The sequence below is a fragment of the Ailuropoda melanoleuca genome, chromosome 4 (genome assembly GCF_002007445.2).
Source record: "Ailuropoda melanoleuca isolate Jingjing chromosome 4, ASM200744v2, whole genome shotgun sequence".
Taxonomy (NCBI): domain Eukaryota; kingdom Metazoa; phylum Chordata; class Mammalia; order Carnivora; family Ursidae; genus Ailuropoda; species Ailuropoda melanoleuca.
In genome coordinates, this window is record NC_048221.1 from 79,601,789 (window position 1) to 79,628,321 (window position 26,533).

Here is a 26,533-nt window from a genome sequence, read left to right on the forward strand (position 1 = left end):
GCAGTTAGGTTTAGAAATGATGAAAATGGGGTGTTACTAGGAAACCTGAATACAGTTCTGTCCACTGAGGTGTTTTCAGGACATGATTCTTATTTTAAACAATTACCTTGGAAGTCAGTGTGGCCCAGTGTCCTATCCATCTTTTTAGGTAGACCCCTGGGGTTGACTTGGCTGATGTGACCAAATACAATTTATCTGTTGGAAGCAATGAGTATTTGCAGAGAGCCTGAGTTGGTCTCTGAGAGAAAATGTTCACATCTCATTAAGTTTATGTTGTAAACAATGAAAATGTAACAACTCCTTCCCTCCATCTCTCTTCTTCCCCTCTGCCCATCTTTAGTCAGAAATAATCCATATCAATTTTACTCTATTGCCTTTGCCTTCTTTGAAGCCTCTCCATATGTTGGTTAGTTCAGTGGAAATCTATGAAACACACATCATGAGGGGCTGAGGGGAAAAGTGTGGGATCCTCAAACTTAGCGTCTCAGTCTTTTGTTTTCTGGCCCTCTCCTTGCCAAACTCTTTAGGCCCTTTGGAGGAGTGCAAGAACTCTCTGGACACAGTCTGAAAACACAGTGGGTGCTGTGTAACTTGACTGGCTCATCAGTCTTCGCAGAGTTGGAAAGTTTTTCTTTGTTCCTCAACCTCTTTAAAAAGACAAAGCAAACTTTTTAAAAACATTAACATTTGGCAATTCCAGGTGGCAGATTGTTTGTTATAATATTCTGGTACCTTGCCGAATTTGTTCCCCAAAATAAGCAGGTAAAAAATAGTAGGGGTGGTGGGGAGAAAAAAATGTTTGTATACTGGACCAAATACAAAGCCAGATCTTGGGGAGAAATTTCAGTTTTCAAGCCATTTAGCCCCATGGAGCAGGACATGCTGTTGGAGGCCGTGCGGAAGGGCCGGCATGCTCATGCTTAGCGGGCAGCCATAGGGGCCAGGCCTGCTCAGGAAGGGTGAGTCCTGAAGACAGAGGAATTATGAAGGGACTGTGGTTGGAATATTTCCATGACAGTTAAACTATGTAACACATTGCTGAGATCTGTGGTGTATCTGTATGTGTATATCATTTTTATTGAGATACAATTGACATATTCATTTCGGGTGTACATAATGATTCGATTTCTGTATATGTTGCAGAATGATCACCACAATAAGTCTAGTTAACACTACCAATAGCTATCTTTTTTCTTTTAATGAGAACTTTTAAGATCTCTCTTAGCAACTTACAAATATACAATACAGTATTATGAACCTATAGTCTTCATGCTGTTCATTACATTCCCAGGACTTACTGATTTTCTAACTCTATGTTTGTATCCTTTGACCACCTTCACCCCTTTTGCCTGCCTCCCGCCCCCCCCATGTGGGCAACCCCCAATCTGTTCCTTGTATCGGTGAATTTAGGGGGTTTTGTTTGTTTGCTGCCTGTTTGTTTTTTAGGTTCCCCATATAAGTGAGTTTGTATAATATTTATCTGGCTTCTTTAAAAAAAAAAAAAATTTACTGAGAGAGAAAGAGCTAGGGGGAGAGGAAGAAGAAGAGAGAAACTCAAGCCGACTCCATGCTGAACGCGGAGCCCAATGCAGGGCTCAATCTCAGGACCCTGAGATCACGACCTGAGCTGAAACCAATAGTCAGATGCTTAACTGACTGCCTCACCCAGGTGCCCCTCTATCTGACTTATTTCCTTTAGCATAATGCCTTCAAGGTCCACCCATGTTGTCCCAAATGGCAGGATTTCCTTCTCTATGGCTGAGTAATACTCCACTGTGTGTGTGTATGCCACATTTTCTTTATTCATTCTTTCATTGGTAAACATGTAGCCCAAACATGGAATAGCCTCTGTAAATAATGCTGCAGTGAACATGGGGTTTCGTTTTCCATTTGAATTAGTGTTTGGTTTCCTTTGGGCAAATATCTATATGTGGAATTGCTTGATCGTATGTTGGTTGTATTTTTAATTTTTGGGAAACCTCCGCATTGCTTACCGCAGTGACTGCACCAATTTCCATTCCCATCAGCAGTGCTCAAGGGTTCCCTTTTCTCCACATCCTCACCAGTGCATGTTATTTCTTATTTTTTTTAATGATAGCCATTGTGCAGTGATATCTCATTGCGGTTTTGATTTGCATTTCCCTGATCATTAATGATGTTGAGCACCTTTTCATGTACCTGTTTGCTATCTGTATGTCTTCTTTGGAGAAATGTCTACTCAAATTCTCTGCCCATTTTTAAATTGGAATCTTATTTTTTTGCTTGAACTGCATGAGTTATATATTTTGGATATTGATCTTTTATCAGATTTATGATTTGCAAATACTTTCTTCATTTGGTAGGTTACCTTTTCATTTTGCTTTTACTTCCTTTGCTGTGCAGAAGCTTTTTAGTTTGATGTACTCCCACTTGTTTATTTTGCTTTTGTTGCCTTTACTTTTGGTGTCAGAGCCAAAAAATCATTGCCAAGAATGACTTCAGAGAGTTTACTGCCTGTGTTTCTTCCAGGAGTTTTATGGTTTCAGCCGTTATGTTCCTGAATCCATTTTGAGTTAACTTTTGTGTACATGGTGTAAGATAATGGTCCAGTTGCATTCTTCCTTGTGGCTGTCCGGTCTTCCCAACACCCATTAGTGAAAAGACTGTCACTTTCCCATTGTGTATTCTTGACTCCTTGTCATAAATTGATCATATATGGGTGGGTTTATTTCTGGACTCTCTGTTCTGTTCCATTGATCTATGTGTCTCTTTTTGTGCCAGTACCATACTGTTTTGATTACTAGAGGTTTGTAACAGAATTTGAATTCAGGAAGCATGTTGCCTCCAGCTTTGTTCTTAAGATTGTTTCGGCTACTCAGGGTCTTTTGTGGTTCCATACCACACATTTTAGGATTGTTTATTCCGCAAAAAATGCCATTGGAATTTTGATAAGGATTGCATTAAAACTGTAGATTGCTTTGTGTAGTACAGACATTCTATGTATTTTAACAGTCTTGTTCCAATTCACGTGCATGGAATAGCTTTCCATTGATTTGTGTCATCTTTAGTTTTTTTCATCAGTGTCTTATAATTTTCAGCATATAGGTCTCTCGCCTCTGGAGTTAAATTTATTCCCAGGTAGGATAGCCTGGTGGCTCAGTCGGTTGAGTGTTGGACTCTTGGTTTCTGCTTCGGTCATGATCTCATGGTGGTGGGATCAAGCCCCACATTCGGCTCCATGCTCAGAGCCGAGTCTGCTTGAGTTTCTTTCTCCTTCTTCCTCTGCCTTTCCCCCACCCCTGCATTCATTCTCCACCCCCCCAGGATAAATAAATAAATCTTCTAAAAATTTTACTCCTATGTATTTTATTCTTTTTGATGCAATTGTAGAAGGCTTTGTTTTCTTAATTTCTCTTGCTGGTAGTTCACTTTTAGCATATACAAATGCAGCTGATTTGGGGTTGTTGATTTTGTATCCTTCAACTTCACTGAATTCCTGATGAGTTCTAACTCTTTTTGTGATCTTTAGGGCTTTCTGTATATCAAATCATGTTATCTGCAAATAGTGACAGTTTTACTTCTTCCTTTCCAATTTGGATGCCTAGTTACTCTGGGTAGGACTTCCAAATACTTGTTCCAAGAGTGACAAGAGTGGGCATCCTTGTCTTGTTCCTCATCTTAGAAAAAAAGATTTCAGCTTTTCACCATTGGGTATAATGCTAGCTGTAGACTTGTATATGTGGCCTTTGTTATGTTGAGGTACATTCCCTCTATACATGCTTTGTTGAGCGTTTTTATCATAAATGAATACTGAGTTTTGTCAGATGCTTTTTTCTGTATCCATTGAGATGATCATATGAGTTATAGCCTTTATTTTGTTAATGGGTGTATCATACTGACTGATTTGCAGATGCCGTATCATCCTTACATCCATGGAATAAATCCCTCTTGATTATGGTGTATGAACCTTTTAATGTATTGCTGAATTTGGTTTACTAATATTTCTTTGAGGATTTTTGCATCTATGTTTATCAGGGAAATTGGACTATAATTTTCTTGTGGCATCTTTGTCTCGTTTTGATATCAGGGTTGTCCTGTCCTCATAAAATCAGTTTGGAAGGGTTTCCTCCTCATACATTTTTGGGAAGCATTTCAGAAGGATTGATATTGATTCTTCTTTAAATGTGTTGTAAAATTCACCAGTGAGACCATCTGATGCTGGGCTTTTCTTTGTTGGGAGGTTTTTGATTACTGATTCAATTTCCTTACTCGTTATTGGTCTGTTCATATTTTCTATTTCTTCATAATTTAGTTTTGGTAAATTGGATGTTTCTAGGAACTTTCCCTTTCTTTTAGATTGTCCAGTTTGTATGCACATATCTTTTCATAGAGGTCTCTTTTGATCCTTTGTTTTTCTGTGGTATCAGTTGTAATGTCTCCCCTTTCATTTCTGATTTTATTTGGGTCCTCTCTTTTTTCCTTGGTAAGTCTAACTTAAGGTTTGTCTATTTTGCTTATCTGTTTAAAAAAATAGCTCTGAGTATCACTGATATTTTCTATTATCTTTTTAGTCTCTTACCTCATTTATTTCTGCTCTGATCTTTATTTCCTTCCTTCTCCTAACTTTGAGCTTCATTCGTTCTTCTCTTTTTAGTTCTTCGGGCTATAAATTTAGGTTGCTTATTTAATGTCTTTCTTGTTATTTAACATAGGCTTTCATCGCTGTGAACTTTCCTCTTAGAACTGCCCTTGCTGTCTCTCCTAGGTTTGGGTATATTGTATTTCTATTTTCCGTTTGTTTTTTATGTCTCTTTTGATTTCTTCTCCGACCCATTGGTTGTTCAGTAATGTGTTGTTTAATCTTCACGTACATGTGGATTTTCCGGTTTTGTCCTTGTCGTTGATTTCTAGTTTCATACCATGTGGTCAGAAAAGATGCTTGATAGGATTTCAGTCTTCTTAAATTTATTAAGACTTGTTTTGTGGCCTAACATATGATCTATCCTAGTGAATATGCCATGTGTACTTGAAAAGAATGTGTACTATGTTGCTTTTGGATGGGATGTTCTTTAAATGTCTTTTAAGTCCTTCGGGTCTAATGTGTCATTTAAGACAATTGTTTCCTTATTGATTTAATGTCTGGATAATCTATCCACTGATGAAAGTAGGGTATTAAAGTCTGCTACAGTATTGTATTGCTGTCCATTTCTCACTTGAGGTCTGTTAATGTTTGCTTTATATATTTTGGTTCTCCTGTGATGGGTGCATCAACATTTACAAATAAATCCTTTTGCTGGATTGACGCCTCTATTGTTATATAATGACCTTCTTTGTCTCTTATTACACTCTTTGTCTTCAAGCCTGTTTTAAGAAATCCCAGATTTTTTTTGGTTTCTGTTTGCATGGAATACCTTTTTCTTTCTTTTTTTTTTTAATGTTTTTTTATTACATTATGTTAGTCAACGTACAGTACATCCCCGGTTTCCGATGTAAAGTTCGATGATTCATTAGTTGTGTATAACACCCAGTGCACCGTGCAATATGTGCCCTCCTTACTACCCATCACCGGTCTAACCCATTCCCCCACCCCCCTCCCCTCTGAGGCCCTCAGTTTGTTTCTCACAGTCCATAGTCTCTCATGCTTCATTCCCCCTTCTGATTACCCCCCCTCTTTATCCCTTTCTTCCCCTACCGATCTTCCTAGTTCTTATGCTCCATAGATGAGAGAAATCATATGATAATTGTCTTTCTCTGCTTGACTTATTTCACTTAGCATTATCTCCTCCAGTGCCGTCCATGTTGCAGCAAATGTTGAGAATTCGTTCTTTCTGATAGCTGAGTAATATTCCATTGTATATATGGACCACAGCTTCTTAATCCAGTCATCTGTTGAAGGGCATCTCGGCTCCTTCCATGATTTGGCTATTGTGGACAATGCAGCTATGAACATTGGGGTGCATATGGCCCTTCTCTTTACTACGTCTGTATCTTTGGGGTAAACACCCAGTAGTGCAATGGCTGGGTCATAGGGTAGTTCAATTTTTAACTTTTTAAGGGACCTCCACACTGTTTTCCAGAGTGGCTGTACCAACTTGCATTCCCACCAACAATGTAGGAGGGATCCCCTTTCTCCACATCCTCTCCAACAATTGTTGTTTCTTGCCTTGTCTATCTTTGCCATTCTAACTGGCGTAAGGTGGTATCTCAGTGTGGTTTTGATTTGAATTTCCCTGATGGCTAATGATTTTGAACATTTTTTCATGTGTCTGTTAGCCATTTGTATGTCTTCATTGGAAAAGTGTCTGTTCATATCTTCTGCCCATTTTATGATTTGTTTATTTGTTTCTCGTGTATTGAGTTTGAGAAGTTCTTTGTAGATCTTGGATACCAGTCCTTTATCTGTGGTGTCCTTTGCAAATATATTCTCCCATTCCGTGGGCTGTCTCTTAGTTTTTTTGACTGTTTCCTTGGCTGTGCAGAAGCTCTTTATCCTGATAAAGTCCCATAAGTTCATTTTATCTTTTATTTCTCTTGCCTTTGGAGATGTGTCGTGAAAAAGGTTGCTCTGGCCGATGTCATAGAAGTTGTTGCCTATGTTCTCCTCTAGAATTTTGATGGATTCCTGTCTCACATTGAGGTCTTTCATCCATTTGGAGTTTATTTTTGTGTATGGTGTGAGAGAGTGGTCAAGTTTCATTCTTTTGCATGTAGCTGTCCAATTTTCCCAGCACCATTTATTGAAGAGACTGTCTTTTTTCCACCGGATGTTTTTTCCTGCTTTATCAAAGATTAGTTGCCCAAAGAGCCGAGGGTCCATTTCTGGGTTCTCTATTCTGTTCCATTGGTCGATGTGTCTGTTTTTGTGCCAGTACCATGCTGTCTTTGTGATCACAGCTTTGTAGTACAGCTCGAAATCCGGCATTGTGATGCCCCCAGCTTTGTTTTTCCTTTTCAACAGTTCCTTGGAGATTCGGGGCCTTTTCTGGTTCCATACAAATTTAAGGACTATTTGTTCCAGTTCTTTGAAAAATGTCCTCGGTATTTTGATCGGGATAGCATTGAAAGTGTAGATTGCTCTGGGTAGTATGGACATTTTAACTATGTTAATTCTTCCAATCCATGAGCATGGAATATTTTTCCATCTTTTTATGTCTTCCTCAATATCTTTCAAAAGTGATCTATAGTTTCTAGCATATAGGTCCTTTACGTCTCTGGTTAAGTTAATTCCAAGGTAACGCATGGTTTTTGGTGTTATTGTAAATGGGATGGATTCCCTAATTTCTCTTTCTTCAGTCTCGTTATTCGTGTATAGAAATGCAACTGATTTCTGGGCATTGATTTTGTATCCTGCCACCTTACTGAATTGTTCTATAACTTCTAATAGTTTGGGAGTGGATTCCTTTGGGTTTTCCATATAGAGTATCATGTCATCTGCAAAGAGAGACAGTTTGACTTCTTCTTTGCCGATTTGGATACCTTTGATCCCTTTTTGTCTTCTGATTGCTGTTGCAAGGACTTCTAGTACTATGTTGAATAATAGTGGCGAGAGTGGGCATCCTTGTCGTGTTCCTGATCTTAAGGGAAAGGCTTCCAGCTTTTCCCCATTGAGAATAATGCTTGCAGTAGGCTTTTCATAGATGGCTTTTATGAGATTGAGAAATGTACCCTCTATTCCTACACTCTGAAGGGTTTTAATCAGGAAAGGATGCTGTATTTTGTCAAATGCTTTTTCTGCATCAATTGAGAGGATCATATGGTTCTTGAGTCTTTTCTTGTTGATATGATGTATCACATTGATTGATTTGCGAGTGTTGAACCATGCTTGCATCCCAGGTATGAATCCCACTTGGTCATGATGGATAATCCTTTTAATGTACTGTTGGATTCTATTAGCAAGGATCTTGTTGAGGATTTTGGCATCCATATTCATTAGAGAAATCGGTCTGTAATTCTCCTTTTTGAGGGGGTCTTTGCCTGGTTTGGGGATCAAGGTAATATTAGCCTCATAGAATGAGTTTGGTAGCTTTCCTTCTGTTTCTATTTTTTGAAATAGCTTTAGGAGAATAGGTATTATTTCTTCTTTGAATGTTTGGTAGAATTCCCCAGGAAAACCGTCTGGGCCTGGAGTTTTATTATTTGGAAGGTTGTTTATCACTGACTCAATTTCTTCATAGTTAATTGGCCTATTTAAGAAATCTATTTCTTCCTGTTTCAGTCTTGGTAGTTTATAGGTTTCCAGGAAGGCCTCCATCTCTTCCAGATTGTTTAGTTTTTTGGCATATAGCTGTTGATAAAAGTTTCTAATAATCCTTGCAATTTCAATGGTGCTGGTCGTGACCTCTCCCTTTTCAGTCATAATTTTAATAATCTCAGTCCTTTCTCTTTGTTTTTGGACAAGTTTTGCCAGTGGTCTATCAATTTTATGGATTCTCTCAAAGAACCAGCTTCTAGTCCTGTTGATCTGCTCTACTGTGGTTCTGGTCTCTAATTCATTGATTTCTGCTCTAATCTTGGTCAACTCCTTCCTTGTCAGTGGGTTAGGCCTGTCCCTCTGTTGCTGTTCCAGTTTCTTGAGGTGAGAATATAGAAACTGCATTTTAGATTTTTCTATTCTTTTGAGTGAGGCTTGGATGGCTATGTATTTCCCCCTTAGGACTGCCTTTGCAGTATCCCATAGGTTTTGGACCGTTGTGTATTCATTCTCGTTGGTCTCCATAAATTGTTTAATTTGTTTTTTGATTTCCTGGTTTATCGAGTCATTCTTGAGCAGGATGGTTCTTAGCCTCCAAGTGTTTGAGTTTCTTCCAGGTTTTTCCTTGTGGTTGAGTTCCAATTTCAGAGCGTTGTGGTCTGAGAATATGCAGGGGATAATTTCAATCTTTTGGTATTGGCTGAGACCTGTTTTGTGTCCCAGAGCATGATCTATTCTTGAGAATGTTCCATGGGCATTAGAATAGAATGAGTATTCTTTGGTTCTGGGGTGTAGTGTTCTATATATATCTGTGAGGTCCAACTCTTCGAGTAGGGCATTCAAAGCTCTTGTTTCTATGTTGGTTTTCTGCTCCGGTGCTCTATTACTGATAGTGGGGTGTTGAGGTCCCCTACTATTAATGTGTTCTTATCTATATGTCTCTTTATTTTGGTTAAGAGTTGGCTTGTGTATCTTGCTGCTCCCCTGTTGGGGGCATATATATTAATAATTGTCATATCCACTTGTTGAATACTTCCTTTAAGAATAATATAGTGCCCTTCTGTATCTCTCTCTATGGCCTCTAGTTTAAAATCCAGTCTATCTGATATGAGAATTGCTACTCCAGCTTTCTTTTGAGGTCCATTTGCGTGGAAGATGGTACTCCATCCCCTTACTCTAAGTCTGAATGCATCTTTGGGTTCAAAATGAGTCTCTTGTAGACAGCAAATGGATGGGTCATGTCTTTTTATCCAATCTGCAACCCTGTGGCGTTTTATGGGAGCATTTAGGTCATTTACGTTGAGACTGATTATTGAGAGACATGATTTTAATGATGCCACGTTGCCAGTAAAGTCTTTGTTTCTATAGATTGTGACTTTCTGTTCTGTATCACTCTTGGGGCCTTTTTACTTTTATAGAACCCCCCTTAATATCTCCTGTAGGGCTGATTTCGTGGTTATGAAATTGGCCAATGACTGGCAATTCTGGAAGGTCTTTATTTCTCCATCCGTTCTGAATGACAGCCTTGCTGGATAGAGGATCCTTGGCTGCATGTTTTTCTCTGAAAGAGCTTTAAAAATGCATTCCCCCAACCCTTTCTCTCATTCCAGGTCTGTCTAGACAGGTCTCGTAATCCTGATACCTTTGCCTTGGTACGTGAGAAATTTCTTTGCCCTGGCCACTTTCAATACTGTATCCTTGGATCTAATACTTGCGAATTGCACTATGACATGACATGGCGTAGGTTTGTCGTGGTTGAGCTTGGGAGGGGTCCTTTCTGCCTCTTGGACACGAATGCGTCTTTCCTTTGCTAGATTAGGTAGTTTTCAGCTACAATTTGTTCAAATATCTCTTCTAGACCTCTGTTTTTCTCCACCTCTTTGGGGATGCCAATGATTCTGACATTGGATCGTTTCATTGAGTCAGTGACCTCCCGTAACCTACATTCGTGGGTGTGGATTTTTTTAAGTCCAGATTCTATTTTCGCTTTTTCTTCTACTAACCTGTCCTCCAATTCGCTAATACGTTCTTCTGCCTCAGTGACCCTGGCCATCAGAGCCTCTAGTTTTGACTGCATTTGGCTCATAGAATTTTTAATTTCTGCCAGATTCGCTCTCATTTCTGCCCTTAAGAGATTCTATATTCTCATTAACATTTTTGTCAATACTTTTTTCAAGTCTACACATCATCTTGACCATTGTTACTCTGAATTCCATTTCTGATAATTTGGTTATATCCATATCCATTAGTTCTGTGGCAGAGGCCACAGACTCATTGTCTTTTCTTTGCCGGGGGGGACTTCTCCTTCTCGTCATTCTGATGAGGAGAGGTTGCGGGGTTGTCCAGAGCCCAAATTATTGACCGGGACCCAGGCCATGCACCCTTGTTTTATAGGGATCTTAGGGATGTAGGCTTCTTCTTTTTTTTTTTTTTTTTTAAGATTTTATTTATTTATGTGACAGAGAGACAGCCAGCGAGAGAGGGAACACAGCATGGGAGTGGGAGAGAAAGAAGCAGGCTCCCAGCAGAGGAGTCTGATGAGGAACTCCTTTCCGGAATGCTGGGGTCACGCCCTGAGCAGAAGACAGGCGCTCAATGACTGCACCACCCAGGCGCCCCGGGATGTGGGCTTCTTGATTTTTCAGCCTGCCTTCTGGGGGAGGGGCCTGCCGCGCCGATACTCAGGCAACCCTGTTTGGGTAGAGTCTCCGTGTCCCTGCGAGGGGGGATGGGGATGGGCATGCTGTGAGCCGGTATTCCCAGGCTTTTGTTCTCTTGAGGCTTTCCTTGGCGGTTTGCTGTGCCTCTTCTGAGAGAGCAGCAGCGGCTGAATCTCAGCCTCTGTCTCAGAACAGAGGGATCGCGGACCGTTCTCCACTGATGTTCTGGCCACTTTAACTCTGTTTCTGTTGGTGCTGCTCAACCCTGCAGCGTCCCAGGATGTGCGCCCCACACCCGGCGTCCCAGCCCTCACTTCCAGGGCCGGCGCTTCTCTGTCCTTTGTGTTTCTAATGCCGCCAGCCACCAGCCGCCCCGCGCGCTCCTGGAGCTCCCGGTCTCAGTCTGGATCCAGTGAGCACACCAGAGTTCTGGAGTTCTGTGAGATGCCTGGTGGCGCACGCTCCCCGCTCACGGTCCCAGTCTGTTTTCTTGTGGCTGCTGGTCCGAGAGTCCACCTGCTCCCCCATGCAGGTGGCTACTGCTTCCCGGCACCTGAGTGCGGCGGCCCCCTCCTCCTTCTGTTTATCTTCCGATATTTGTGCGGGTTTCACGGCTCCCCGCTTCGTACCTCAATACTCAGCGCTGGAGATGTTCATTTGTAGAGATCCAGATGTATCTTCCTGCGTCTCAGGCTGATTCCGTGGATGTTCAGGCTGGTCTGGTACCTATCCAGCTCAACTCAGGGGATCGGCTGAAAAAGGGGTCCCCTACTCCTCCGCCATCTTAACTCCTCGGAATACCTTTTTCTATCCCTTTACTTTTAGTCTTTGTGTGTCCTTACATTTGAAGTGAGTCTGTTGTAGGCAACACATAGATCTTATTTTTTTATCCATTAGCCACCCTACATCTTTGGATTGGAGAATTTTGTCCATTTACATTTTATGTAATTACTGATAGGTGTTGTTTTGTTAATTGTTTTATGACTATTTTATAATTCCTTTGTTCTTCTCTTGCTCTGTTCCTTTGTGATTTGATGATTTTCTGTAGTGTAGTGGTATGCTTAGATTCCTTTATCTTTACTGTATCTACTGTGGTTTTGCTTTGTGGTTACCATGAGGCTTTCCTGAACCAACTTACAGTAGTCTATTTTAAGTTGATAATAGTTTCAGTTTGAATACCTTCTAAAGCTTTACATTTTTACTCCCCCCTCCCATGTTTTGCTTTGATGTCACAACTTACATCTTTTTCTTTTGTCCATTAACAAATTATTGTGGTTATAGTTGTTTTTACTACTTTTGTCTTTTAACTTTCATCCTACTTTTATACATAATTAACCCACCACCTGTACAATATTAAATTATTCTGAATTTTACTCTATATTTACCTTTACCAGTGAGATTTATACTTTCATATCTTTTCCTATTATTGATTGGTGCCCTTTTATTGCAAGTTAAAAAAGTCCCTGAAACATTTATTGTCAGGTTCTTCTAATGGAGATGAAGTCCTTTAGCTTTTGATTGTCTGGAAAAGTCTTCCTCTCTCCTTCAATTCTGAAGGATGACTTTGTCAGGTAGAGTATTTTTAGTTGGCAGGTATTTTCTTCAGCAAGTTAAATATATTGTGCCATTCCCTGCAAAGTTTCTGGCCTGCAAAGTTTCTGTTGAAAAATCTGCTTATAGTCTTAATGGGACTTCCCTTGTACAAAACAAATTGTTTTTCTCTTGCCACTTTTAAGATTCTCTTCTTGTCTTTAACGTTTGACACTTTAATTATAATATATCTTGGTATGGGTTTCTTTTGGTCATCTTATGTGGAACCCTCTGGGATTCCTGGATCTGGATGTCGATTTCCTTCCCCATGTTAGGGAAATTTTCAGCCATTATTTCTGCAAATGAGTTTTTGCCCTATCTCCCCGTTCTTCTGGGACCCTTATAATACCAATGTTAAGGGATTTATGAAACAACATCAAGTAGACTAACATTGGTCCCTTAAGCTGTCTTCGCTGTTTTTCATTCTTTTTTCTTTTTGCTGCTCTGATTGGGTGAGTACCACTGCCCTCTGTGAGTTTACTGACCTTTTTCCTTCTTCATCTAGTTTCCTGTTGAAGCCCTTTAGTGTATTATTCGGTTCAGCTGTTGTTTTCATCTCTGTGATTTCTGTTTGCTACTTTCTTATATTTTTTATTTTTTTCTTGAAATTCTCATTTTGTTCATGCTTTGTTCCCCTGAGCTCAGTGAGTACCTGTAGGACTGTTATTTTGAACCCTTTATCAGGTAAATGACTTATTTCCAATTCATTGCTGTCTTTTTCTGGGATTTTATCTTGTTCTTTCATTTGAAACATATTCTTGTGTTCATTTTTTTTTCTTAACCCTCTTTGTTCTTTTCTCTACATTAGATAAAATAGTCACCTCTTCTGGTCTTAAAGAGATAGCCTCATGTAGGTGAATCTTATTGTTCAAACCTTCCCCTAGCTCTTGGTTGTCCATCAAACCTTTGTGATTGTATAAACAGCCTACTTGGTTCTTTGTCATATCCAGTAATTGAGGTGTACCCCTCAGGCCATAGCTCTCAAGATAAATTAATAGGCCTCTTCCATAGAGAGACTGGGCATCTCAGTCTGCTCTGTCTTTGCTGTGCCTTAGGGGTAGTTGATTAAGAACTGTTTCTCCTTTTTTTTACATTTCTGTGGGATCCATGAATGTAGGCACTGCTGGCCTCCAAGCCAGGAGGTCATGGGCTGACTCTTGGGCAGTAGCCCCTTGTGTGTGCAGGATTCTTTGTAGGAGACAGCAGCAAGCTGGAACAAGGCAGAGGAAAAGTGCAAATGTGGCACCCTCTGGCCTCCTCAGTCTTTGGAGAGTATTTCAGTGGACCTCTAGATGTGTATTAGATTAGATGCCTGCCCTTCAGACTGCAACTTAAAGCAAATAGTCCTCTTTCACAGAACAACTGGGCATTTCAGTTTCCTCTGCACCAGGCCCTGGAGGATCCACGCTGTGGGTTCCACAGTGAACCCACAATTTTTAAATTTGTTATAGCCTTGTGGATCTCATGGATGAAAGCCCTCATGGTTTTCAAAGCTAAGTCTTTTGGGGGCTCATCTCTCAAGTACAGGTCTTAAACAGTGAGGTGTCAGATGTGGGCTTCAAAGCTTTCATTCCTCAGAAAGAAGCTCAGAGTTGTGAGTTTGCTCCCAATTGTGGATTCTTGCCCAAGGGTGGGATTTATAGTAAGATTGTCTATCAGCCTCCCCTACTCATTTTGATGTGAAGGTTGGGTTTTTGTTTTTGTTTTTGTTTTCTTTCCTTGTTTGCCTGGTATAGAGGAATTGTTCAGCTGCTTTTGGATTTCTTTCAGGGGGAAAATTATTCCATATGTCACTGTAGATTAGATGTGTTCACGGGAGGAGTGAATTCAGGATCCTCCTGTGTCTCCATCTTGACCTAGAATCTTGTATATGCCATTTTAATTATTTTTTGGTGTGTAAATATCTGCTTACAAATATCTTGCTCCTCCTTAGAATGTAAATAAACCCCAGTGGGGCATGAGCCTGACTTACTCACTATCCAAGCTCTAGTCTTGGGCACATAGTAGGTACTTAATAAAAAATGTTTGAATAAGTGGATGAATATATCCCTCCTTCTTTCAATGTTTTCATTGAGGATAGGGATATTATCGTTTATTTCTTCGTATTTCCAAGGGCACGAGAAATGTTTGTGATTCTGCTGTTTTTGTTTATTTGGCCATTTTTATTGAGCATATACTCCATGCCAGACATCGGGCTAGGTACTGAAGATACAACAGTGTATACAACTGAGAAAATTCTTGTATTCACAGACATTAGTGAGAGGAAATCGACAATAAATATAATAAAAAGTAAATTATTTGATGTTTTTGCTGATGTTGGAATAGAATTAATATTCCCGGAGTGCGTGGGTGGCTCAGTGGGTTAAGCATCTGCCTTCAGCACAGGTCATGATCTTGGGGTCCTAGGATGGAGCCCCGCATAAGGCTCCTGCTCAGTGGGGAGTCTGCTTCTCCCTCTCCCTCTGCCCTCCACTTGTGCTTGCTCTCTTTCAAATAAATTAAATACTTAAAAAAATTAATATTCCTCTTCCTGTTTCTGAAGAACAAAATATTGAACCTCTTCTGTAATAAAATCATAAGTGATCCAAAGCCTGTAACAAATTTACTCCCATCCTGAAAGAAACAGGAATACGTTAATTAGCAAACGGTAACTAAACCTCTGGAAAAGTGTGAGAAAGAGAGAAGGACAGGAAAGGGATAGGGCTGAAAGATTGTTGCTACAAAGCAGAGTTTCCTCCACAGCTGAGCTGCCTGCCCTGTCATTCTGCAGTCTTACCCCGGCTGCTTGCACTGCGTATCTGTCCTTCCCAACCTTGAAAGCCCGTCATGATGTTTGCTGGCAGGATTTTGAGTGACTGACCCTGAACTAGCTGTTGCGAAGGTATCTCTCCTTACTGCTCAAAGCAGGAATAACAAATCAGCCTATGTACTATTTCCTTCCATTTCAAGACACAATGAATTCAGAGCAAGGGGTAAAGAGAGTTATTGCATGAATCATAGCCTTGTGCCTTAAAAAAATACTTTTCTTGTAAATTATCCTCTCATTGGATCCTTTTAAGACCACTGTGAGTTGATTAAGGGGAGGATTATAGTTAGTGTGTCCATATACAACCAATTAACCCTTCTTTTGTCCCAGCATCCCATTTGGCTTAGCATTCGTCCTGGATTTTTTTTTTTTTTAGACTTAATTTTTTTAAAGCAGTTTTAGGTTCACAGCAAAATTGAATGGAAGGCACAGAGATTTGTCCTAGACCCTCTGCCACCTCACATGCACAGCCTTCCTATCAACATCCCCCACCAGAGGGGTACATTTGTTACAGCAGGTGAAGCTAAGTTGATACATCTTTGCTCAAAGCCTATAGGTCACATTAGGGTTCACTCTCATGGTCACATAGAGTTACATATTCTGTGGGTGGTTTTTTTTTTTTTTTAAGATTTTATTTATTTATTTGACAGAGAGAGAGACAGCCAGTGAGAGAGGGAACACAGCAGGGGGAGTGGGAGAGGAAGAGGCAGGCTCCCAGCGTAGGAGCCTGATGTGGGGCTCGATCCCAGAACCCTGGGATCACGCCCTGAGCCGAAGGCAGATGCTTAACGACTGAGCCACCTGGGTGCCCCATATTCTGTGGGTTTTGACACACATATAATAAAATGTATCGAACATGATAATGTCTTACAGAATAGTTTCACCGCCCTGGAAATCCTCTGTGCTCTGCATATTCACCCCTTGGTTCTGAACTTATCATTTTATAATAAAGTGTAATTATAATTTTATATTTGAAAATATTTTTGATAGAACTATTTATTTCAACATGGTAAAGCTGCTTTTTTGGTTAAAAAATATTTTTAAAGTATATAAATTTATGGGACACCTGTGTGGCTCAGAAGGTTAAGTGTCTGCCTTTGGCTCAGGTCATGATTCTGGGGTCCTGGGTTCGAGCCCCACATTGGGCTCCTTGCTCAGTAAGGAGCCTGCTTCTCCCTCTGCCTGCTGCTCCCCCTGCTTGTACACACACACGCACACTCTCTCTCTCCACATAAATAAAATCTTTCTTAAACAAGTATGTAAATTTAATTTGTCTTTCAAAGTAGTCCCAACTTGGGTGATAACTTACATAGTCTCCATAATTACAGTCTGCATTTAATGCAGAGAAAAACTGGTTTCCAGAGAGAAAGGGAAACTCCCTGGTGTGTCTGGCCAATCAGGTACAGAGTAGGACTAAAGCCTTGTGGTCTGTCTTCTGGTACTTTCTATACCAGAGACACAAAGCCCACTGGGAAGATAACTCAGATCTCAAAGCTTAATACATCCCTGCCTTATTTAAAGTAGGTGTGAAAGCAGGATTCTGTCTGTATTTCTAATTCAGGCATGAGAAAAATTCACTAAGTAAATAAATAATGTACCCGGTAAGGAACAAAACAGGCCACAAGAAGTCCAAGAAATAAAAAACCAGGCATGCAAATGAAGACCTGCCTGGAGAGTATGTACTCTTGAGGTGGAAGTTTGTATTTCAAAGAAGTACTGTGCTTTTAGAGAGGACTGTATAAAATGTTAAGTCGGAGAATAGCATCTTCACCGACAAATGTTTGATGATATTTCGAGACTGAAATTAGTTTCATTTGCATATTTCTGGGACATGGTACATCTGTTATACAGCAAGATGAGTCTAGGTTCTGATCAAATACATAGTAAACTTGCCTAATATGGTAATTAACCATTCTGTAGTATCGTCCACCTTTAATTTCAATGTAGTGTCAGCTGCCTAAAGATTGAAGTGACTCCTAACTTTTCCATAGCAAATCAGAAGTACTTTATTTCAAAAAGGGACAGTTTTTCACAAAGACCAATTTCTCCTCATACTCAGTTTAAGATATAGTATTTAAAATACATTCTAATGTAAAAACACAGTTACCCTATGTCACATGGGAGTGATTACTCTTGTGTAAAATCTAGATGGCAAGGGGCGGGGTAAATGACCAATGCATGGAAGGAAATGGTAAATAATACAGATGGTGTGTGGAGTTGACTTTTCTCCTTCAGGCATTTTTAAGATGCATTGCATTGGATGCTATCCTGGTGAAAGGCCGTTTAGGTGTTTTTCTTTATTTGCAAATGGTGTGAATATAGATTTTTGTTTTATTTCTTCATTTTTATTCACCAGGCCTCTCTATCCGGAGTGTGTGCTGGAAAGCAGACCGCCTTCTAGCAGGGACCCAGGACAGTGAGATATTTGAAGTGATCGTGCGTGAACGAGACAAGCCGATGCTGATCCTGCAAGGCCACTGTGAGGGGGAGCTCTGGGCTCTGGCCCTGCACCCCAAGAAGCCACTGGCTGTGACAGGCAGTGATGACCGCTCTGTCAGGTAAGGCCCCAGCAGTGGTGGTTGTCATCTCCCAGGCTGCCTTGGGATAACAGATTTATTTTGCCCAAATTTGCTTGTTACTGCAGAGAAAGATAAACCACAGTACAGAACCACACAATTTCTAAGTGGAATGCTGCGACGTTTAGCTCAACAACACTTGGCTTCTTACCATTTTGTTGTTGCTGTCTTTCTTTGGCTCCATCTTCAGTCATGGAAATGCTCTGAGGAGTGAAAATACACTGTTACTGGTTAGATAGGCTCCCAGTTCTCTTTCAGTTGGTGATGTGGGCTAAGTGCATCTATCGGTGGTAAGATTATACTTCCCCCTCGTGGGTCGGGTCCTCCATGGGGGGCTGCACACAGCATTTCACAGTTTTGTTATAGACATTCATCTCCACTGGTGAATTCATGAGTTCGTTTTCATCAGAACTTAGATTCTGATTTTCAGAGTCCTCTTCAGTGTGCGAGGAAACAACTATTTCTTTGCAAATTCTCAGATGGAATTTTGAACATTGTCCTCAAATCAAAGGAAAGTACTGGTTCCTAAGAAAACAGGCAATTTTATTAGGACCTCAAGGATTCTTGCTGTGGATCATTTGTTATTTTCTGAGACCACAGCATTGCATAAAATGAGCAACGTGGGCACACTTCCAATATCTCTGTGACGGTTGGAGGGGTGAACACAGGATTTAGAGGTGTGTGAGGAAGGCTGCTCCACTGACTTCAGTGTTTCTGTATTTGCTGCTGACCTTTAAATGTGCCCAATGACAAGCCGGACAGAAACAGTGCATGCCAGTGGGAGGGAGAGGCTGCTGAATCAATTGGTTGATTGATTACTGTTTCTGGGCTCTAATGGCTAAATTAGAACATTGTAGACTAGACTGGAGGTTCCTGCTTCTCTGCTGCTCTGGTTCTGTATGTCCGTGTATCTGATCAAGGCACAGTGCACTCTTTAGTGGGGTATAAATCCAGAAGTAAATCCATTTTGTGATCTGTGCCAAGAGCTGAAGCCCCATCAGTCTAAGCATCAGTAAACCCACACTTGCGTCTCCACATGGCATAAATGTTTATTTAGTTTAAGCTTCTCCTTACTCAACATCCCCCTCTTCTCTTCCTTTTCCTTCCTTGACTCTGAGCCTTCCCTGAACCGGCAAAATAGTGCCACCAAGTTACTTGAGCACCTGAGATACTCAGTTTATACTCATCCACATAGAAATGATTTCAAGGAAGTCTTTGGCTTTGTATTTTGGCAACTTTGTTGCGTCTGAAAAATGCAAACATCTCCAAGGAGCCCTGACTGTCAGAATGTCTTATTCCCCTTAACCATGAATTTGGCTAAAATTATAAATGTTCTTTTATACGGCATATTGCAACGTAAGAAGAGACTAAGTCCTAATTTCTTGAGAAAGATGAGCTTAGTGACTCGATAAGGATGGTACAGTCTACTGGGGAGTGATAGTTTCTGCATGCTAGTAAAGCAAAGCTTACATTGCTTAAAATAGTAGAAGGCTAAAAGCAGTGTGAGATTATGAATAATGGACGAGGTATTGCAAGACTACCATGAGCTTTAGGCTGAACGGTGCAGGCTGCCTCAGGGATCAGTGAGCTCTTCGCTGTGCAACTCTCCATTTTAAGGAGCATGCCTCCATCCTTCCTAATGGCAGAACGCATTTAGAGGAACTACGCCACATGTGACTTATTCTTGCCTCTTTGTGGCAGACCTCTCAATTCTCTGCACCCCCCCCCCCGGCAGATATGGTCGTTTGTGTGTTTAGAGAAGATTGTCTTAAGACTTCTAACAGATAGAGGTCAGTTACCATGATTGCAACTAGCATAAACCCCTATTTGTTTCTTCATATATTTAGTTCATGTTCACTTAGTCTGAGGTGCCTGGATCGGGTGTCCCAGGAGCTGCTGCCACTTGTGTTTGGGGCACTTGCCCCTTGGCCTCCATTTCTCCAGCAGTAGCTGTGTCCATCGGCAAGGGGCACTGTGAAGTATCCGCCCCGAGCAAGGGCGGTGGACCTATCTGCAGTGGGGTGCCCAGGGGGCTAGCGAGGCATGACCGCATACGACTGGAGACAGCCGCCTGTGGGACCATCCTTGGCAGGGATGTCTTTTGATCTTCTCCATCTCAGATAGGTTTTCTTTCTAGGAAGGCCAACAAATGTTAAGGTGTGTTTCAGTCGGTAGGTGCTAAAATAACAGTTATTAAAAGGGTACTCATATTTTTTTTAAAAAACAAACTAACAATAATAACATCCAGTAGTACTTCTTTTTCTCTGTTATTAACAATTGGTATAAAGAACTATTTTTAATTTCCAAAGAGAATAGCAAGATTTTGTGTAAAGTAGTGTTTAAAATGTCCTTATTTTAGCCATCTCAAAATCTCTGTAAACGTTACCTCATTTTATAGTTCTTGCTGGGTATTTCAGATGGTGCCAATGACCCAGTGATAAACCAAACACCTTCCTACATTGCCAGACCTGCCTCAAGGAAGGACTGGTGTGAAGTCGATGCGTCCTCTGCTGTCATCACCATCAGAATGGTGAACAGGACTTGCAGCCTGGGGCTGGCCGATGACCGTGAGAAGTGGATTTTGATTTTACCTTGTTCTTGTGCGTAGGCTGTGGAGTCTGGCCGACCATGCTTTGATCGCCCGCTGTAACATGGAGGAAGCAGTTCGCAGTGTGGCCTTCAGCCCTGATGGATCTCAGCTGGCCCTGGGAATGAAGGATGGCTCTTTCATTGTGCTCCGAGTCAGGCACGTACCGACCGATACGGAAAATGATGTCAGAAATGCCCTCTTGTTGAAACTAGTTCTCCTGGCCATCATGTATTCCAGGACTTCAGGAAAAATGCGTTTACTCTTTCAAATTGGAACACTCTAGATTCACAGTCCCCTATCTGTATTTCCCAAATCCAAACAATCTGAAAATCCACGGTTCTTGGGTAACTTATTTGACAGACATCTTGACCCAATGAACTGTTTGAGACTGTTTATTGCCCATTAATCTCTTAATAGGAATAATTATCATGTGATTTGCTACAAAAATATTAATGTGTTTAATACAGGGTGCTGCCCTAACTCCTACTGGGGATGTTACGTAATATATTGTATGTGAACCTTTCTAAAATCCAGTGAATTATGAACTCCCAAGCTCATCTGGTCCCAAGGGGTTATGGACTTATAGGAAGCCAAAGAAAGAGAAAGAAATGAGAAACCAGTCTCCAGCACTGCCAGATTTTTAGAGATGAGCTTGAGTAAGATATTTCTTCCACCTATAATGAAAAATTAAATGGAATATTTCATATTTATTAACATCCTGTATTTACTGGACAAAAATTATGACTCATGCTTGTAATTTCTCTAAATGCACTGGTTGGTTTTTGGCTTACGCAATTTGTGATTACAGAAAGAAAATGCAGCTGTGAATTAGATACTGCATATTTTGTGCATAGAAAATTCTGTATAGCTTTGAAAAATGATCTTGGCATGGTTTATTACACTAAATTCTCATTTACCAGCCACACATAACTTATTACTGAGTAGGTGGGCCACATTTTCTTTCTCTGCTGAGTGATGGTGTGAAAAGATGGCCAATTACCAGATCTTCTTTTCTTTTTGATGGATTTCTTTTGATGGCTTTCCAAAGCCAAAAACAAAACAAAACAAAAACCCCAACCAAAACAACACCCCAAAAACCTATTTGATGACACTTATTTGATGATATTAAACTATATTATATAATACATACATAGTATATAGTAAGTGATAGTGCTACTAATAAGTGATAGGCGAGGGGAATTATCATGTGGAAGCTAATATTTCCCATTTTTTGTGCACTGATTTATTGCTATGGAAGAAGTTGTTGGTACTGGCAGAGGGGGCCTCCTAGTCAGAATTCGGTCTCATGGTGGCAGCCTTCAGATGAGGGCAGCAGTTCTTACCAGAATCTTATCGGAAGGGATACAAAATCTGGGTGATCTCATGTATGAATTGTTGAGATTTCACAGTGAAAATTAAATAACTACATAAGAATTTAATATTAAAAAAGTAACCTTGACGTAGTTTACCTTTCTCCAGGACGTGTTTTTAAAACAATTTTACTAACCCCAATTTTTCAAGGCAAAAAGTTTTAGGGGAAGATAATACATAATTAACCATGAAAGCAAATAGGCATTTCAATTACATTTTTTGGTGGTTTTTATTTTGGAAGCCCCAAATATTTCACATGTTGGTTAATTTTGTCTAAAATGGCCAGAAACTCAACAGAGTATTTTATATCTTTTTTCAAAAGTTAATCCTTTCATTCCTGTAAGTGTTTTCTCCCTTTTGAAACAATTTTTTCTCTGCCATACAAATTTTAAGACATAGCTTGGGGTTCCTATTTCTAGATTTGCTGCTTATCACTTTTTATTGCTGCTTTTTATTCTTATAGAGATATGACAGAAGTGGTTCATATCAAAGATCGAAAAGAAGTCATTCATGAAATGAAATTTTCTCCAGATGGCTCTTACCTCGCGGTGGGATCCAATGACGGCCCAGTGGACGTGTATGCCGTTGCCCAGCGGTATAAGAAAATTGGAGAATGCAGCAAGTCCCTTAGTTTCATCACACATATTGACTGGTCTTTGGATAGCAAATACTTGCAGACCAACGATGGCGCAGGAGAACGCCTGTTCTACAAGATGCCGTGTAAGTCCTGCAGGCGTTGGATGTTTGTGAAAATTCAAACTCTGAACCACATGCAGCAAATATTTAAGAATGTCATCATATCTCAGGGCAAGGAATGTTCTCAGAAACACGACCCCCCCCCCGATCTCAAACTCTTAAAGAAAAGACTGATAAATTGGAACATATTAAGATAAAAAATCGCTGCGCAGTGAAAGAGATCTTGAGGCACAAAGTGGACAGAAATACTTGAGTGGTTATGATGGGCAAAGGATACATAGCTAGAAGTTATAGAGGATGCCGGAAGATCACTGAAAGGAAGGAAATCCTAGGAAAATGCCCAAAAGTGCTACATAATTGAGGATCACGGTCCTCATTTGCTATGATGGTTTTAGTCCAAAACTTGTGTTCTTCATAATTGGAAGCCTTTATGATATTTGGTGAAATATGCTAATTGGGATTTAAAAAGTACAGTTCTTATTTGTCACCTCCGCTATCCTCTTAGAAGAGACTCATCAGACTTCTATAACATTTAGTGACATTTAGTTTGTAGTATAAAATGGCAGAAATAAAAGATAAATTTCTGTATTGTAATCTTTGACTATTTTTTAATATAAGAGGAAAATTTTAATATGAATCTTGCCATCAAATAATATTTTATCTTAAAATTTTTCTTGAAAAATTAATTTTTTACTGGAAAATAATATATACCATCTAGTGTAACTATGGCTTTTTAAAGAGCCTCTGCCCTGTCAACTTCCTCAGCATACCAGCACCAGGTACATATTCCTGGGTGTCTACTTTCTTTGCTTGAAATTATTTCATATATATTTTCCATATGTGAAAAAATATGGAATACATGTTTATTTTTTACAATAACAAAGTAACGTCCTGCTCAGTGATGATATCAGTTTGCTTTCTTGTTCTCCTGTTAGTGTATATTTAGGCTTACTTATTTCTAGTTTCTTTGCTGGTACAGATGGTGCATCTCCAAATATCTTCATATGGGGGGATTTCCTCTCCTGAGTGACTTTCTTGAACTGTGTTTTCCAAGGGGGAGTGTTGGGTTACAGACCATGTTCTGTCAACTCTTCATGGTCATCTTCATGAATTTTTATGTGATGCTGTCACAGTCCAGAATTTCTGCATGCCAGTTTGACAGCACACCGGTAACGTGTAAGAACATCTATTCTCCCAGATTCTTCATTTGAAAACATTTGTTTATTTATTTTTGAAGAAGAAACTATGACGTAGTACGCTAAATTGTCTTGATTTTGAATTTTAAAACTGTGTATGGCCTTTCAGTTCTGTATCTGTGTGTTTCTGCCTGCGTGTGCCCCTGGGTGACCTCTCTCACCAGCTTCTGGCACAAATGGGAATCGTGCCAGACATTTGAGAAGTTACCAGGCACAACTGTCAATACTCTTTTCCCTAACCACTTACATTTACTTCATCAAAATTTGGTGGATTTTCATTGTCTAATGCTTTTAAATTTATGTAATATCCATTAAATGTTTACATAAATTTTTGGAGCCTAAGTTTTAAAAAATCACTTCTGTGGCTCTTTGAATTATGAAAAGTAGAAGTTGAGAATAAATTTTTTAAAAACCTGGCAAACTGTTGGTGAATAAATATGATAATATATTTTTTCATCCAAGTCATTTCATCAATAATACAAATCATACTATCTGTATAGTAGTTTCAGATATTAAGTCCAATGATCATTTTCTTTCTCATCTCCATATCTGAGTTTTGATCAGGCACTCTCTTTAAACCATGCTGGAAGAAAACAAATCACAAATTGGGTAAAGAGATTAGAATCTTTAGGTTCCCTGCTTTATAGAAGTTTTTAAAAAAAAAAAAAGTAAAAAAAAATAAAGACTTCCATAAACCTCTATAAGAAAAATGAATAAGTAAATTAGAATATGCTTTTTATTTAAATGTAACATTATGTTACTATGTATCAATAATTTTCAGCTGGGAAGCCTTTAACAAGTAAAGAAGACATCAAAGGGATTCCCTGGGCCTCCTGGACTTGTGTGAAAGGCCCTGAAGTGAGTGGAATTTGGCCAAAGTACACTGATGTCACTGACATCAATTCAGTGGATGCAAATTACAACAGCTCAGTGTTGGTTTCCGGCGATGATTTTGGACTGGTTAAATTGTTTAAATTTCCTTGTCTCAAGAAAGGTAAGGCCAAAAGAGAGATTTCATTGAATTAAGATTTAATCTAGAATGTATAGCAGTGTAATTAAGATTGATTTTCTTGGTGTCTATTCTTGCAGATTATTCATTTCATCTTTATATTCATTTTTACTCTTTTACACTTTTAGATAAAATGTGTTGTTTTTGTCATTTACTGTTGACATTTTAAAATATGGGATTTGGGGCTCCTGGGTAGCACAGTCGTTAAGCGTCTGCCTTCGGCTCAGGGCGTATCCCCGGTGTTCGGGATCGAGTCCCACATCGGGCTCCTCCGCTAGGAGCCTGCTTCTTCCTCTCCCACTCCCCTGCTGTGTTCCCTCTCTCGCTGGCTATCTCTGTGTCACATAAATAATAAATTAAAAAAATCTTAAAAAAAATAAAATAAAATATGGGATTTTACCAATTTAAGGCAGATTTTATTCACAGAGTTATTACTAGCGAGTTTCTGATTCATAGGCTTCATGTTTCACATTTTAAACAAGTCTTAGTTTTGTTTTTATTTATGTAAATAAACACTCATAATTTAAATTATATATTAGGTTAAAATATTGTAAGTAAAATTCTTTTATGCTTCACAGCTAATTGTGCTTATACATGGAAAGCCAAGCAAAATCCTTTTAGACGTATTTAAGATAAAATCTGAAAGTGATTGTTCTGGTGACGACACAGTTGTCGGACCCCTTGTTGGAGCACTAATCTTGCAAATCCGATTTACATACTGGTGAAATTTTTGAGAGTGAAGATTGGTTCAAAAAAACTCCTCTCACATTTTGTTGTTTTATTGTTAAAATCTTGTTCCTTCTGTGTTTGTGGCGCCTTCACTTTGTAGAATGTGACTGAATTAGCCATGTGATGACCCTGTCTTCTTCTTCCTTAAAAAGTTGAGGCAAAGCCCATACACAGGTTTTTCTGAGACTCCCCACCAGCCTGAGAATCTGATCTTCAGAAAGTAATCAGTAGGGACATGCTGTGGCCTGAAAACTCGCTCACTTGAAAGATTTTTAAATTAGGAAAGGGAAGGGATTGAAAAATGTCATCAGAAAGTCGTTTTCAGCTAACTGGCAGTTATGGTTGAGAATTGAACATAAAACACATGGCAAAGCTGCCATCATTTACACTTGACAAAATGGCCATTGCTCTAAAATGCTTGAGGCACAAAATTACCTCAACGTGCCTAATTCACTCTCCCCTCCCTGATGGGTCTTTTGAGTAATAGGGCGTAGCGGGTTAGACTGAGCAATGTACTTGCAGAACGTGAGTTAGGCAACCAGCAGGCAAGTGGGCATTGAGAAGAAACATCACTGGGGCCAGAAGCAATACTGTTGGTCTCCAGAGTCAGGACTTGCAAAGAAGTTAACTCACTGAGAGTTGGTATTTCCTGTGTATAACCAAGCCTTGTAGGGTGGTCTTGGGTTTGGAAAATAGGAATGGAAACGGACATCTTGGGTTTATTGACGAGAATGGGGAAATGGGCAGTGAGCAGTGCTGTCTGTCCGAATGAGACACCCTGGTATGTAAAACTGAGATGAAGGCACACACGAGACATCAGCGGAGTAAGGGAAGGCTGACAGCTGAGTGATAGTGTGGTGGGAGTAAGGAAAACCACCTCAGCAGTCTGCGGAAGTATCCATGTTCTCAGAGCAAATTGACTTGTTCTACTTTTCATGGCACATGGTTTCTAAATTTTGCAATTTGCCTCAGAGATGTTCAGACTTTTGTGGCCTTTCTGTGCCTGAACTTTTGGCAGGGGAGTTCAGAAAGGAGTGTTGTTGACAGGAATGGTAACCGTTGGTGGAACTTGTTGCCCAGAGTCCCAGTGGCAAGTATTCCCCCAACTTTTGAACCTGTAACAGCCAAACATGAGCAGGG

At 40.0% G+C, this 26,533-nt stretch overlaps 1 protein-coding gene across 5 annotated transcripts in view; it reads left to right on the forward strand.

Annotated features, from left to right (window-relative positions):
* EML6 (EMAP like 6) overlaps window positions 1-26,533 on the forward strand; it is a 278,507-nt gene that overhangs the window by 139,199 nt on the left and 112,775 nt on the right. For all 5 annotated transcript variants that reach the window (XM_034659141.1, XM_019792847.2, XM_034659142.1 and 2 more), the window contains 4 exons: window positions 17,583-17,784; window positions 20,411-20,548; window positions 22,227-22,483; window positions 24,437-24,649. In XM_034659141.1, coding sequence (XP_034515032.1) covers window positions 17,583-17,784; window positions 20,411-20,548; window positions 22,227-22,483; window positions 24,437-24,649 — 810 coding nt within the window. The remainder of the gene's footprint in view (window positions 1-17,582; window positions 17,785-20,410; window positions 20,549-22,226; window positions 22,484-24,436; window positions 24,650-26,533) is intronic.